The sequence below is a fragment of the Bradysia coprophila genome, unplaced genomic scaffold (genome assembly GCF_014529535.1).
Source record: "Bradysia coprophila strain Holo2 unplaced genomic scaffold, BU_Bcop_v1 contig_476, whole genome shotgun sequence".
Taxonomy (NCBI): Eukaryota; Metazoa; Arthropoda; class Insecta; order Diptera; family Sciaridae; genus Bradysia; species Bradysia coprophila.
The window spans coordinates 4,503,460-4,519,205 of record NW_023503727.1 but is presented as its reverse complement, the minus strand read 5'-3'; the positions used below and the strand labels follow the sequence as shown (position 1 = coordinate 4,519,205).

The following is a 15,746-nucleotide window of genomic DNA, read 5'->3' as shown; positions in this document are numbered from 1 at the left end:
TCCTCATATCCTTATTCAAACGTGAAGTGTGTGTACCTGTTACTGTACACAGCTTACTTCACAATTCAAAAATTAGAAAAAAAAAGAAATTTGACATGAAATGAGTGTTTAAGGAGAATTTCGACAGGTGTGAGTGAATTTGGAAAATGTTAAGAGCGATATCGCCAAATCTTCCGGTGATAAAAAAAATGTCCGTCCGTCCGTCCGTCCGTGACCCCTCTAGCTAGAGTAAATCACAACCTTTTTTCAAAATTCTTTTTTTCCCCGATTGGTATCGACAAAAGTAAGGTCAAGTTCGAAAATGGGCATGGTAGGGTCGGCCCCTCCAGAGCTAGGGCCCTATAGGTGTTTTTCAGTCTTTCGACGATATCTACCGAAATACGCACGCAATAGCTGCTTGTGATATATCAAATGAAAGGTATTGACGAGTAGAACAAAGTTGCTGAACATTGTTTTTGGGTAAGATGTAACGTGGGCTTGTTGGGAGGGCTCAAAGGTCGTTACTCGGCCCTAAGTGTTTTTTGCACATAAATCGAGTAAATCTCATCCGATTTTGCTAGATTTAGTTTTTTATGGAAGGTAATTGAATACCGAAAAGAACGTGACAAAAAAATTTTTAAATTAGGGCCCTTGGACTAAGGCCGCTACTCGGCCCTAAGTGTTTTTTGCACATAAATCGAGTAAATCTCATCCAATTTTGCTAGTTTTTGTTTCATTTGAGAGATAATTGAATGCCGAATAGAATGATGGCAAAAAAAAAGTTTCAAATTTGGGCCCTTGGACTAAGGCCGCTACTCGGCCCTAAGTGTTTTTTGCACATAAATCGAGTAAATCTCATCCAATTTTGCTAGTTTTTGTTTCATTTGAGAGATAATTGAATGCCGAATAGAATGATGGCAAAAAAAAGTTTCAAATTTGGGCCCTTGCACTAAGGCCGCTACTCGGCCCTAAGTGCTTTTTGCACATAAATCGAGTAAATCTCAACCGATTTTGCTAGTTTTTGTTTCATTTGAGAGGTTTTTTTTTTTTTAAATAAATTTATTCAGTTATCATTCCTTAGACTATGCCGTGCGGAATACAATGTATTCAATGTAATTTAACAATGTAATGTAACAATGTAATTGAATACCCAATGGAAAGTTGGCAAAAAATTTTGGGTTTCTAAAATATTGTCGTAAATTGTTGGTTTTATTTGAGAGGTACTTCGTACGGGCTTTCGTAATTGCGCTATGCGCAATTTTAAAAATGAACACTTTCAGTGAATTTGACAATTCCCAACTTGACTTGCATTTTGGTAACAGACGCATTAGAGGGTTGTAGACGTATTAGGGTTCCGGGCTTATTAGGGCTACGGACGTATTATGGTTGCGGACGAAATAGGATTACGGGTTGTACGGGGCTAAGTCGCAGCAAACGCTCCGACTGTTCTGATGCCTTGTTTTTTTTATAATTGTTCGTTTAATCAAATCAAGTTTATACAGTTTGTTTACAAATAATTCTTGTTAAAAATAAATTTACAGTCTGCCAGACTTTTCCAAATTTATGTATGAAATTTCATCATTTTAAGTAATACTAGACTTAAAAATTTAAAAAAAATTTGAAATTTAATTGGAATAAATGAAATTGCAATAGGTTAATCACCTTGTAGATTGAAAAAAGCACGAAAAACAATCAATATTCTAAATTTTTTGAGTAAATACTTAACCTAGGGTTACAACAAAGTTTGTTGTGATCAAATCAAATTTGAAAGAAATCGTAATTCTCATAATCAGTTCGTATACAGCGGTCATTTTGGTGATACGAAATTACAAATAGGGATGCGGTTGTGTCTATAATGACAATAGCTTGGAATTATGGCCTCCTAACAGCGAGTGGGGAGGTTTATACAGTGTACAGGTGTACGTTAAGCCTCGGCACTTTCGTAACTTTGTGCAGTTCTTCAGTAGATAAATACTTGAAGTTCGTTCTCGATCTTCTGAAATTGATTGCCATACGTAGGCATCTATTTTCAAAGACTTTTAACCTCCTAATCAAGTACTTTGGCAAACTATGCCAAACCGCGACGGCATAAGTTAGAACCGGCCTCAATATGGTTACATAGGTTTTAACTTTAACTTCTTGCGAAATGCCATTATTGACTTTCATGATGGGATACAGTTTATGTAAACCGGTGTTAGCTTTCAGAAGCATCCTGTTCACATGTTCGTTGTGTTTAAGGTTTGGTTGAACGTAGTAACCCAAGAAACGAACGCTATCCTTGAAAGGGATTTTTGTGCCATTCATTTCAATGCCACAAGCTTTTTCATTTTTGGGACGCCCGCGGTTGGACCTCTGAATGAAAAGAGCTTCAGATTTTTCCACATTAACTCTAATTTTCCAAATCTGATAGTATCTGTGCAACTTGTGAAGGTGGCTTTGTACATTTGACTTAGCTCTGCTCAGGGATAATCTCGTAGAAAAAGTACTTGTATCATCTGCAAAGACGGTCAGAGTAGTGTTCATATGCGTCGGCAAATCAATCATGAAAATGATAAAGAGTAAAGGTCCTAGTATGGATCCTTGCGGTACCCCATCATTCACTGTTATTGGGTCGGAGAGCTGGTGTCCCAACTTAACTCTGTAACTACGTCCTTTGAGGTAGGAGAAAATAATTCTGATGAGATAATCAGGAAACTTCAAGTTTATCAGTTTATATATGAGTCCTTCAACCCACATAGTGTCGAAAGCTTTTTCAATGTCTAGAAAAGCGGCTATTGTAAACTTCCCATCGTTAAAACCCATTATTGCTTCTTCAAATAACCTTATGAGAGCATGAACGGTAGAGTGCTTGCTCCTAAAGCCGAATTGGCTGTTTGGCAATAAGGCATTTGTGTCGCAGTATTGTAATATTCTTACATGCAGGACTTTTTCGAGTACTTTACTCAAACTGTTCAATAGACTAATGGCTCTAAAATTTTTTGCCTCGTTAGCGGGCTTGCCTGGTTGGGGTATCGGTATAACATGGGCTTCCTTCCATGAATCAGGGTAGTATCCTATGCTCAGAATACAATTAATCAATTTAGCGAGGAATTCGAGTGCAGACCTGGGAAGCTTTTTCAAGACAATATTTGGGATAGCATCCGGTCCATACGACTTTTTATTTTTCAAATTTTTAAGAATTATTCTAATTTCCTCAGGATCCGTCAAACGTAGCTCAAACAAATTTGACGATGACTTCTGAGAGAAGGAGATTACTTCAGACAGCACAAGCGCATCAAAATCTGGATCTCCCATAACTCTATTTTGTTTGTGGATCTCGTCGTACACTTTTGCAATAGCATTTGCCTTATCAAATGGATTACTGATAAGGGAACCATCACTTGCCTTCAGCTCAGGCACTACTTTTCTACCATCACCTAGGAGCTTGCTTATATTCTTGTACATCTTTGTATTTGGTCTAATCTGTTTCAACTTATTCATCAGAGTTTCGGAGTTTCTTTCATCAATACTATTCTTAATTGTCATGGCTAGGCTTTTGATTTCCCTCTTTATATCAGGATCGTTGAGTTTACGGCGAAAATGAAGTAATAGATCATAACCGACAGAAAAATATGTTGATATGTTGTTGCAACACTACCATCTAAATATAATTTAATGTTTTCCATCCTGTAGGTGTCACTGTCCCGCATGGTCATGGATATTATGAAATTTTTCTTTTTATACGTACTGGTATTATTCGCCTTTAGCAGCGGCTTAAATCAATTATTATGGTAACAGCTGCCGGCCCTTTTGCGTCCATATAAGCACAACGCAATTATCGCACGTCTGTTTCAGGTATTATGCTGATTTGGAAAAAAAGAAATGTCCAGAAATGTCACCCAATTATTCTCCAAGCCAAAATGCATCAACCGACCATAACGCTTGCATTGTATGGAGACGATTTGCAAAGTACGTAAACATGCAATCATCAACGATATCAATGGAAATTGTGTTCAAGCTTTAGGCATTTAATTTATCAACAATTTCCAGTCTGTTCGAAACAACTCAAACGTTGTTCTGGGCCGTTTTCGGATTGGTCGATTTAGATAGTTTCGAATTGGATGGCATCAAAATATTCACTCGTTTCTGGGGCATGCTGATGTTTGGAACGTATTCGGTTATAAATATTGTCGTGCTACTGAACTTGCTGATTGCCATGATGAATCACTCCTACCAGTTGATATCGGTACGAGAAATTCGGTTCGAACAGTCATCATCATCAAAACGAAAATGTTTTTCGTTCACAGGAACGTGCCGACGTTGAGTGGAAATTTGCTCGGTCCAGATTGTGGATAAGCTATTTTGAAGAAGGTGGGACATGTCCGCCGCCATTTAATATAATACCGGCACCGAAATCAATATGGTACATAATACAATGGATGAAGAAATCCTTTTTCGGTCGTTCAAAAACAATCAAAAAGGAGCACATGAAAACGATAAGGGTGAGTGTTAAATTACAATAAATGACATCGAATCAAGGGAAAATCGGTTCAGACACACACACAAAAGACACATTTTATTGTATGTCGAAACCATCTCTGGGCTTGAATTTCGGTGTTCCACATTGCATGAATTCGAGCTCCATCCATATGGATCTGTCGATGATAAATCGATTAGTTTTATATCGACAATACATTTTTCTCTCGTTCTATACACTGCTATAAAACCGTAACCGCCAAATGAGTGGTAAAAAGTGGTGCAAAACACGAACATTGAAATATCCCCCAATTTGTCTTCGCAGATACAGAGGATAATATCGATTGTGCTGTCTGGTCGTTTTATTCAATATATAATTGATATCACATTCCTTTAAAACAATAAATAATGTTTGCATTTGATATCAGTCAAAAACACTCAAAAGAGTAAAAGGGACGCAAGTCCCTGTGCATACTTCCAAAACAACTGATATCGCTGGAGGTGACGCATTCTGCGCTTGTACGCAAAAACTGTAACAGCAAAAATTTGACCAAAGAAATTCTAGAAACAAAATTTTACCAAAAAAATTTTGCGTCACAAAGTGGCAGATGATTCGGACGTATTAGGACGTATTCTTGCCTATTTTAAAAAATTTCTTAAAAGTACTTTCCACAACATCTGCCACCTGTGACGCAAAATTTTTTTGGTAAAATTTTGTTTCTAGAATTTCTTTGGTCAAATTTTTGCTGTTACAGTTGCGTACAAGCGCAGAATGCGTCACCTCCAGCGATATCAGTTGTTTTGGAAGTATGCACAGGGACTTGCGTCACTTTTACTCTTTTGAGTGTTTTTGACTGATATCAGTTCGTTTGGAAGAATTAGTAGATTGAAAAAATTTGAAAAATTTGAAAAATTAGAAAATTTGAAAAATTTGAAAAATTGAAAAATTTGAAAAATTTAAAGTCGGAGCATTATAATTTGATCGATTCTACTCACTTAATTCATTTTTAAATAATTGTAGTTTTCGAAGAAATCATTTCGAAAACATTACAGTATAAAAGCTTAGAAACGTGCATTTGAACGGATTACTCGCAGGTATACCGCGAGTAAACAGCTCTAATGCGCATGTGTAAGCTTTTATACTGTAATGTTTTCGAAATGATTTCTTGAAAAACTACAATTATTTAAAAATGAATAGAATCGATCAAATTATAATGCTTCGACTTTATTAAAAAAATTGAAAAATTTGAAAAATTTCAAAAAAATTTGAAAAATGAAAAAAAAATTAAAATTTTTGAAAAATTTTAAAAAATTAAAAATATTTTGAAAAATTTTAAAAACTTTGAAAAATTTAAAAATTTTTGAAAATTTTTAAAAATTTTGAAAAATTTTGAAAAATTTTAAAAAATTTGAAAAATTTTAAAAAAATTTAAAAATTTGAAAAAAATTTGAAAAATTTTGAAAAATTTAAATATTTAAAAAAATTAAAAAATTATAAATTTTGGGAAAAAAATTGAGGTGAGCAGAGCTTACCAAAAGCGAACAAATTTGTTCTACCATACCCATCCACACACACACTCTTAAAGGTGTTCTTATATGGGAACTTCGAGGAGCCCTAGCTCCGAAACGAGGCCGGTTCCCCCCAATTTTTTTTTTTCCGGAATGTCTTAGAATGACGACTAGAATCTACTCCCAATATTTCAACAAAATCTAAAGAAGACTTTAGAAGATAGGAAACACGGACGGACGGACGGACGGACGGACGGACGGACGGACGGACTAACAAAGTAACGTAGGATTTTTTCATTTCGTTTAAAGTACTGAAATTGACCAAAATGTATGGAAATGGGGCTTCTTGGAAGATTTTTTGCGTGGCCAAATTTTACGCTGCAAGAACGTGTGATAGCTCGTTGAACTCGTACGGACGCCTAGTTTTTTTTAATGGTCATTTGGAGTCATTTGTCTTTGAATTGTAGAACTTCAATATTTGCTGTATATATGGTTCTGCAGTCTACGACAAAAAAAATTTTTTGAAATTTTTTCTAGTAATAGGACTTGCGTCACGGGCGCTATGCTAACGCGCGCCCATGATACCATAACCTCGAGACACACATCTTTGAAAGCGTGCCGTAAATCTATCTTCCAATATAAATGTCTTTTTCGTGTGTGTGCCACCCCCCCATAGTATGGTATGGTATACATACATAGATAGACCTTGTGAAGCATTCAATGTTTAATTCAATTCGAAGCGGCGTTGAAGTGGCAATTAATTTGTTAATGATTTGATCCCTTGCCAATTAATTTTGTCCTTACTTTTAATGGAACAAAAGGCTTGGTGGAATTACAACGGTATCAACAGAAGTTAAAATGTGTCAAAGCAAAAAGTATCTCTATGGGATTATCTGCGAACATAAATGATAGACTACCCACGAGACGATTTATAGCCGATGATTAATACAAGCAAAAAAGCATCCGAATGAATATCTAGTTCACGGTTTTGTCAGATGAATGTAAATTATTTATTCAACGGCAAGGCGGTCGTTTGTTTATTTAATTCCCTTGACTGAAAGTCAGGGTCTTATGAAAGAAAGTACCCTTAAATGTCCGTAACGCTAAGTTCAATATGATATTTTGAAAATGTTCTACATTGGCAAAAAACGTTAAATACAGAAAACGTCCGTACACTTGTGGACTCGATAACTCGAGTAATTCTTTACCGATTTGCAAAATTTTGGTTTTAATCGACGGAGAATGAAAATCATGAGGTTAAGTTCGTAGATGGGCAATATTGGGATAATGAGATGGGAGTAATTCTCAAGAGAATTTTTTACTTGTTACCGCGATAACTTCCCTAATTCCTATCAGATTTTCAAATTTTTTGTATTATTCGACGAAGATTGAAATTCTTGAGGTTGAGTTTGCAGATGGATAATGTTCGAACAACGAGATGGGAGAAATTCTACACAGACGCTTTCTCTTGTTACCACGCGATAACTTGAGTAATTTTTACCCGATTTTCAATTTTTTTGTTTTAATTGACAGAGAATGATATTGAAGTAGTGAGTTTGGAGTAATTGTAAACATAACTTGTTATACTACGACATTTTTGCAACGGATTTCCAGAAAAATTTCTTATCTGACGAGTTGTGAAATTCTGGATTTCTGGTCTAACAATTAAGAAGTACTTCCCAAAAGAGTTTTTGCTTGCTTGCTTGAGAAACCGATAGCTCGAGTAATTCTCAGAGGCTTCAAAAATCAATTTCGACCAGTAGCATAATTCATGTGGTTAAACTCGAACATTGGAATTTAATTGGACTAGTGGTCTGGGATATACGACCATTTTTTATGGATACTAATAAACGACCGATAAATTAATTCAAAACTACCGATAAAAAATAATAAATGACCGATAAATACGGTACCGATAGAAAATAATAAATTATCGATAGACAAATTCACAAGTACCGATAAAAATATTCAATACTACCGATAACTTTTTACCGATAAAAAGTGATAAAATACCGATAAAATAATAATTTTACGACTATTCATCGGTTAAATTCCATTTTCTATCGGTAGTTTATTAATTTCTATCGGTAGTTCATTAATTTCTATCGGTAGTTCATTATTTTCTATTGGTACTTCATTATTTTCTATCGGTAGTTCATTATTTTCTATCGGTAGTTCATTGTTTTCTATCGGTAGTTCATCACTGGGGCCTTTCTGTTGATTTTTCTTCGATTTCCAATCAAAATTTTCCAACTGAGGCCTTTCTGTTAATTTTTTTCGATTTCCAATGGAAATTTTTAACTGGGGCCTTTCTGTAGAGCTTTCTGTTAATTTTTCTTTGATTTAGAATCAAATTTCTTCTACTGAGGCCTTTCTGTTAATTTTTTTGATTTCCAATAGAAATGTTTCCACTCAGGACCTTTCTGTTAATTTTTTTTTTCGATTTCAAATCAGAATTTTCCAATTGAGGCCTTTCTCTTAATTTTTTCGATTTCAAATCAAAATGTTTTCGATTTCCAATCGTAATTTTTCCACTGAGGCCTTTCTGTTAACTTTTTTCAATTTCCAATCAAAATTTTTCCTCCTGAGGGCCTTTCTGTTAGTTTTTTTCGATTTCCAATCAAAATTTTCCAACTGAGGCCTTTCTGTTAATTTTTTTCGATTTCCAATACAAAATAATGAACTACCGATAAAAAATAATTAATGACAGATAGAAAGTATTAAACTACCGATAGAAAATAATGAATTACCGATGGAAAGTAATAAACTACCGATAGAAAATGATAAATGATTGATAAAACCACCAGTTTATCGGTACTTTAGTACTTTTTATTGGTAAAAAGTTATCGGTATTTTTGAATATTTTTATCGGTACTTGGGAATTTCGCTATCGGTACTTTATTATTTTTTATCGGTACCGTGTTTATCGGTCATTTATTATTTTTTATCGGTAGTTTTGAATTAATTTATCGGTAGAATATAATATCCCATTTTTTTCGTTCCTAAAATGTTTGAACGAGTGTGAACTTTGCGGCCAGAGCGAAGCGAGGGCCGTAATTCACACGAGTTATATTTTTTCAAGAGGTAGGCAAGAAATGCGCCACCTGCTCAGCGCTTTTAGTAGACTATATAGGAGACTCATATGAGGAGTAAGACATCGCTCGCTGGACCTTCAACTCATAGCTCTTTTTGTTTCTTCAGGAAATTAAATAAATATGAGTAAAATGAAGCATGTGATGACTGCTGTTTTCTTAATAAAAGAGACATCACCTTTTCGTGTGACTTTAATTTTGTGATCTCAAAAACACCACCTCATTTTAAAATGGTTAGAAAACTAAGGCTGGAATTATAGAAGAAGAAAAACAGTCAAGGGACCTGACCCACCCAAGAGGTGGGGCCTAGTTTTTTTGCTCTTCGTTTATTAAGGAACGATAATAATTTATCGAAGCCAAAAGCTTCGATTCATCAACTAAGAATATAAACACGAGAAGACAATAATCATTTTGATGTAACAAGATGAGTTTTCCAATATTAGTTGTGTTTTTCTCCGGCCGCGTCGGCCGTTCAGAGTTCACACAATTATTGTGATAATGAAATGTTATTGACTAATAAACAAAATGCTTAATTGTGTCTGTCGTCATAGATCTATAGATTTTACGGTATGCTCACAGGGGGTGGTGAAGTTGTTACATCTCATTTTTATTGTTGCTACCATCCGAAGACGAAAAAAAAAACATTCAAAGAAATTTGTGAACCTAATTAGCGGGACATAATTTCTTGAGCATCCGAATTTATATTACGTTGAACGACCATTCATATAGCTTGTAGCACTACAAATGTTACGATCCCCGGTCATACAAAAGTACATGCTTGCTGCAATATACCTCATTGTATTGTATGCAATCATGAAATATCGTTCGTGGTGTATTGCTGCCCGTGAAGTGCTTGAACCTTTTCAGAAACCGACAAAAGCTTTTTATCCGGATGCTTGAAAACTACAGAGCAGCTTTTTGAATGTAGAATTTTAATTAAGAGCAACAACAGCGTACCGACTGTATACATGAGGAGAGCTTCAGATATGTTTTGTAGACGATCCCACAGACAATGAATCGATTTCAAATTAGGTGCCATTCACAAATTACGAGGCTCGAAATTACGAATTTCAGGCCTCATCCTCACTTGCACACCGAAATGTATGAAGCATATGTTTTTGTCAGACTCCCTCCTCGTAGTGCAGATAGTTTTTAGACCCGTACGAAGTACTGGGGTCTTATAGGTTTACGCATACGTTTGTAACACGTCGAATTGGACTCCCTGAGTAAGGGGAAACCTATTGTGGTTGTCTAGAGATGCCAAATCCGCGAAGAAAAAAAATGTCCGTCTGTCCGTCTGTCCGTCTGTCCGTCTGTCCGTCTGCACGATAACTTGAGTAAAACGCATCCGATTTTGAAAATTCTTTTTTTTCCCGTTTGGTAATGTCAAAAGACAGGCTAAGTTCGAAGATGAGTGATTTTGGATCGACCCCTCCCGAGCTGTGGCCCAATAAGTGCTTTACGGTTTTTCGAAGATATCTCCGGACATTTAAACGTTAAACTTGTAAGTGATACGTCAAATAAAAGGTATTTACAATACCGATCGACAAAAAAAACGTTTATGGAAATCGGATGACCGACTCGTGAGTTAGACCCCTTGGTGTGAAACAGGCACAGGGCGGCAAGCAGTTTTTGCTTGTAGGTCGGCCACATTTCAACATTTTTCGTCTGTTTTAGCTTTATTAGATAGGTATTGACCGTACCAATCAGGGAAATTTTTTTTTATGAAATTATGTTCTCCGGAGCGTGAGCTAGGTCTATTGGAGTGAGCTCTTATCTGGCTACTCGGCCGTACAGTGAACGTGGAGTATTTTGTCAATATCTCGAGTAAATTTTGACCGAATTGCATGACTTTTTTTTGTTTGAAAGGTATTAACGAATGTAAAGCGTCGGTAAAATTTCCGGTCTCCTAACAAAATGGCTGCCGGTGGCCATATTGGATTTTAATAAAAGTGATATATATTGGGGAAAATGATGCTTAGAGAGTTTCTGTTAACATGGAAATAATGTGTTAAGTGTGAGGTGTTTCAGGCATATATGGACATCTATATATATCTATATTCACCTATATTGAGCTATATACAGGCATATTGAGCTATATAATAGCATATTCCTCTGTGAAATGTTTATTTATAGGAAAATATAGGTAAATATAGGTAAATATAGCGGTATATAGCTGTTTAAATAGGAATTTATGAAAGTTGACTTCGTACGGGTCTGTCTATATTGCCTCCGGCAATTTATTTGTATATGCTAACAAGGCAAACAGTGGATAATGTAAGTGATTTTAAAGGAAGAATAGTTTTTCAGTAGAGAATGAAGTAAAAGAAATGAAGAGTTTCACAGTAAAGGCTTTTGATACGAATAGGTGTTTCGTACGGGTCGGCGTTAGCTATGTTTTTTGAGATTTTTCTTTGTCCATGCTGTTTGCCATTAAAATGAAAAATTGTTTTTCCTGCCTTTAAAATCGAATATCTTCAAAAATACAATATCTTTTTGAAAAGTTTCTGTTACTGTGCTGGAAAGAATATTTCATGGAAGAACTTTGGAGTAGGAATAGAGTCAGTATTAGAGTTCCACCGAAAAGTGTACCGGAAAAATCATCAATTTCCAATCTTCTTTACCTGGCTTTTTCCAATCCATTTTTCATAAATGAGGTTGCATTCGAAAGCCAGATTCAAGTACTTCTTATTTCAGCCGAGCTTTTCCATATAATTAGCTTTTCTCGATGGAAAAATCATTTTCCGTTTTCCGCAAGCAAATTTTGTTTCACAATTTTTCATGGCAAACAACATGGAACAAGAAACATCTTAAATACCTCAGGGCGCGCGGGACTAATGTAGACTGTAGAGCATGCATAATTGGTGAACGGCGAATGGTCCCTAAAACATTTATTGATAGTAAGCACCTGGATTTCCAAACAACTGTTGAACTAACAAGGTAAAACCAAGGCTGCAAACTTTAGGTAACACACAATTCTACATACGAAAAATTTGTCCATACAAATACGGTTTTGGTGAATTTCTTCGTATGGTAAAGGGGGGTCGATAAAATGGCGATTGCAGCCTTGGCTACAACAGCACTTTCGTCACCTAGTTATTGTTCATGTGTCCACAAATGAGTCTTTAGCTCTGTCTTTGCTATAAATATTTTTCCTAAAAAAAGTGGCAAAAATCAAGTGATTTTAATTTGCGCTCTCTAATTTCAGCGAAAAGCAAAACAGGCAAATGAGCGAGAATTCAAGTATCAGGTACGTTGGAAAATTCGATGCAAACCCTCATACAGTCACCATTTATAAAAACTTTTGCTTTCTCGTGACCAGCAAATAATGCGAAATCTAGTCCGCCGCTATGTAACAGTGGAGCAACGCAAGGCCGAATCTCAAGGTGTTACGGAAGATGATGTCAATGAAATTAAGCAAGACATCTCTGCGTTCCGTTGCGAATTGGTAGAGATATTGAAAGGTAGTGGAATGAACACAAGTACTGCTTCAGGTCAAGGAGCTGGTATGTTTGCAATTAACCGTCTTAGATAAGGCAACATTGTATGTCGGGTCAATGGAAACGCCTTTTTTTATTATTCCAGGCGGCAAGAAAAACCGTCAAAAAGAACGGCGCCTTATGAAAGGTTTTAATTTAGCTCCACCACCCGGAACAGGTATGACAACATTACCTCCAGTCGCTGAATTTATTCCATCATTTCCACCAAATTCAGATACCCAAGACTTCTACGGGTCAACATTTTCGGGTATAAATAGTTCAAGCATAACCCCACGTAGAAATCATTTGTATACAATGTCACAATTTTCGTCTTCACAAGATAGTGAATCATTCGGTCCAATTGGAAAATTAGGCAAACTTAGTTCAAAATTACGTCATAATAATAGTGCATCACATAAACGCAAATGGGGTGAGATTACTGAGCAGATTCTAGAACCTAAGACAAGCAGTCATTGTGTTAATTAAAAGGCAATCATAATTTAGGCACATTAATTTCCAATGCTGCGCGATCAGGAACGGGAAGTGTTTCACGTTTCATTGGCCGATCGCGTTCCGAAGATTCGGTGTGCAACAATGTACCGAACAGTAACAACATTCGAGAATCCGTCAGCCGTAGCAATAGTCCGGGGTCGGATGAAGGAGTCACAGCTTCGCCGACCGATTCGAATCCCAGCATGGATAAGCCAGACGTTACGTCTGCTGCCACGAAAGCTAAGAGCAAGGATCATCATACTCATTTATACGGTAGGTCCGATGAGCATGCACTGCAAAAATTGATGGGTTCCGTTCAACCACCACCGTCTTTTTTATTCAGGTTTCGGTGCTCTGGCAGCATTAAAACGAAAGCGAAAAAAATTCTCACGTAGCCGAAACACGAGTCCAATTCAAGAACCGCCACATAGTCAGGAAGCTGATTCGGCATCAGCTGTATGTTGATCGTATATATATAGATTGCGTTCTGACTAACACTGATCCCGCAATTTTTTATCTTATTTAGATTTTACAACGTGCATCCAGCGTTCCGTCACGTGTTGCCTTAGATCCGAAAGCTGCAAATAATGCATCTTCATGTACAACAAATCAACAGGACCAACCTAGCCAACAGGAATCAATCGATACGACAACCATACAGTCCGGCCTGTCACAGTCGACAACTGACGAAAGTGTTAAGGCGACCACATCCAATGATCCAATTGTGTTGCGTCAGACTGTCACAACGCCTGAAGTGCTACCACACCTGCCCAACATTACGCCTGTTCGTGGTCACAACTATCAGGGATGGCTTTAGGCGACAAAATTTTTAGTTTCCAATTTTCCAAACTTTTTTTTTGGGTTGTTTAGACTTTTATTTATGGAAAACATTTAAGGGAAAAGTTGAAAATTTATAATAATTGAAGTGGTAAGGGGGAAAGCGCCGTAAACACGTTCACACACAAACGAGAAATTTTTAGTGTTTTATCTGAGAAATTAGCTGAAAATAAATGAAATTTAAATAAATAAAAAAAAAATCTATTTTAATGCAGCGCTGAGATGGGTATATTTTACTTAGAACGATTGATATATTAAATGGCTTTAAAAACAGAACAAACGAAACATTAATTTTTTTGTGGAAAATATGACGAACATTTTAATGAAATAGAGGAAATTTATAGTGAAAAGAGAAATGAGGACGGGAAAAACGATTTTTGAAAAACTAAAAAAGAAAAGATTTTTAGAGGAAAATAAATTAGCTTCGATTCAAGTGAAGAGAATATTACTGTTTACAGAAATATAAATAACATTAGTTAACATGAGTACCATACACACATTATATATAGTTTATTCGAGTAAATGTTAACTACCATATCTTATTATTAAATTGATGATGGAATGACGATGAAGAGAATGTCTCACTCTCTAAACAAAGGAAATAAACATTGAATGAAAGCATCAAAACAACAGCCTTTCTTTTACATTTGCCTAAAATTCACATTCAAATGCATAACCATCAATTTCGGTACAACCGAGGCGGATAGGCTCACGCAAAAATTTAACTTTTCAACTTGTTTATATTTTAAAAAAAATTGCGTCACAAATGGCATATGAGTACAACAATAGTAGATTACGTTGGATGCTGCGAAAGTAATTCATTACACAAGGACACAATTTTGTGATACGAGCAAACTCACGAGTAAGTTTTTGAGCAACAAGCTTCGGTAACTGTTTTCGAGGCAAGTGTAGAGTTTGCATATCCGAGCCGAAGGCGAGGTATGCAATTACACTTGTCGAGAAAACTGTTACCGAAGCTTGTTGCTCAAAAACACGAGTGCGTTTGCGAGTTCTACAAAATTGTGTCCGAGAGCAATGAATTACGTCGCAGCATCCAACGTATTCTGGTGTATTGCCTGCTCATGCGAAAATTGACTATTACACGGCTGTTCTGCAGAAATTCTACATCAATTCAGTATCTCAATAAACCAACAAAACAAAAATAAATCTGTTCTTCCGATAAAACGTTTACAAACAAATCTAGTCGTAACTGTAAACCCGAACTTTGACAACCCGAACAACGACAATTTCATCCACAGCAACAAATCGAGCAACGTCGCCTACGCGATTTACACAGAAATATTATTGAAATTATGGTTCTGTGAATGAAATTTGACAATTCATATAACCTTGGAACAAACCTGTATACATAAAAAATACCAAAGCACCTAGCAGGGTAATAGAAAAAAATAAAGTAGTCTTTAATCGAAGTATGCGAATATTTCCACACCTTTTTTTTCATAATGTCACTGCAAAATTACCAATAAGGCTGCTAATGGTATTATTGGTATCAAAAAACTACTCTATTTGACGTGTAAAAACCTCTATTACCCTGCTAGGTGCTTTGAAATCATGCCCGCACGTTAGTTAGCGGGCGTGACGCAAGTCCACAACCAAAAATGTTTTAACAAAAAATTTTTGAGGACGGCGGAGCATATTTACAGCAACTTTTTGACTTCTCCCCCTTTAATCCAACGACCCTCAAACTAGGATCTTGGAATCCATACGAGTTCAACGAGCTATCACACGTTACTGCAGCTTCAAAATTGGCCGAGATATTGATGTTTGTATGAAAATAAGCAAAATCTCGAATTTTCATATAATGAAAATCGCCTACGTTAGTTAGTTAGTTAGTTAGTTAGTTCCTATGAAAAAGGACGATTTCGTAACTCCTAAACGTTTC

At 36.1% G+C, this 15,746-nt stretch overlaps 1 protein-coding gene across 14 annotated transcripts in view; it reads left to right on the top strand.

The window, feature by feature from the left end:
- The window catches only part of LOC119082579 (transient receptor potential-gamma protein), a 52,002-nt gene extending 37,571 nt beyond the window's left edge, over nucleotides 1-14,431 (top strand). For 4 of the 14 annotated variants that reach the window (XM_037192107.1, XM_037192108.1, XM_037192105.1 and 1 more), the window contains 10 exons: nucleotides 3,652-3,749; nucleotides 3,814-3,927; nucleotides 4,009-4,204; nucleotides 4,266-4,460; nucleotides 12,244-12,285; nucleotides 12,358-12,541; nucleotides 12,621-12,944; nucleotides 13,004-13,279; nucleotides 13,350-13,462; nucleotides 13,533-14,431. In XM_037192107.1, coding sequence (XP_037048002.1) covers nucleotides 3,652-3,749; nucleotides 3,814-3,927; nucleotides 4,009-4,204; nucleotides 4,266-4,460; nucleotides 12,244-12,285; nucleotides 12,358-12,541; nucleotides 12,621-12,944; nucleotides 13,004-13,279; nucleotides 13,350-13,462; nucleotides 13,533-13,823 — 1,833 coding nt within the window. In that variant the 3' untranslated portion in view covers nucleotides 13,824-14,431. Of the gene's footprint in view, nucleotides 1-3,651; nucleotides 3,750-3,813; nucleotides 3,928-4,008; nucleotides 4,205-4,265; nucleotides 4,461-12,243; nucleotides 12,286-12,357; nucleotides 12,542-12,620; nucleotides 12,945-13,003; nucleotides 13,280-13,349; nucleotides 13,463-13,532 lie in introns of those variants that run through there. The other 10 variants (XM_037192113.1, XM_037192115.1, XM_037192110.1 and 7 more) reach the window with 10 other exon arrangements.
- The last annotated feature ends 1,315 nt before the right edge of the window (nucleotides 14,432-15,746 follow it).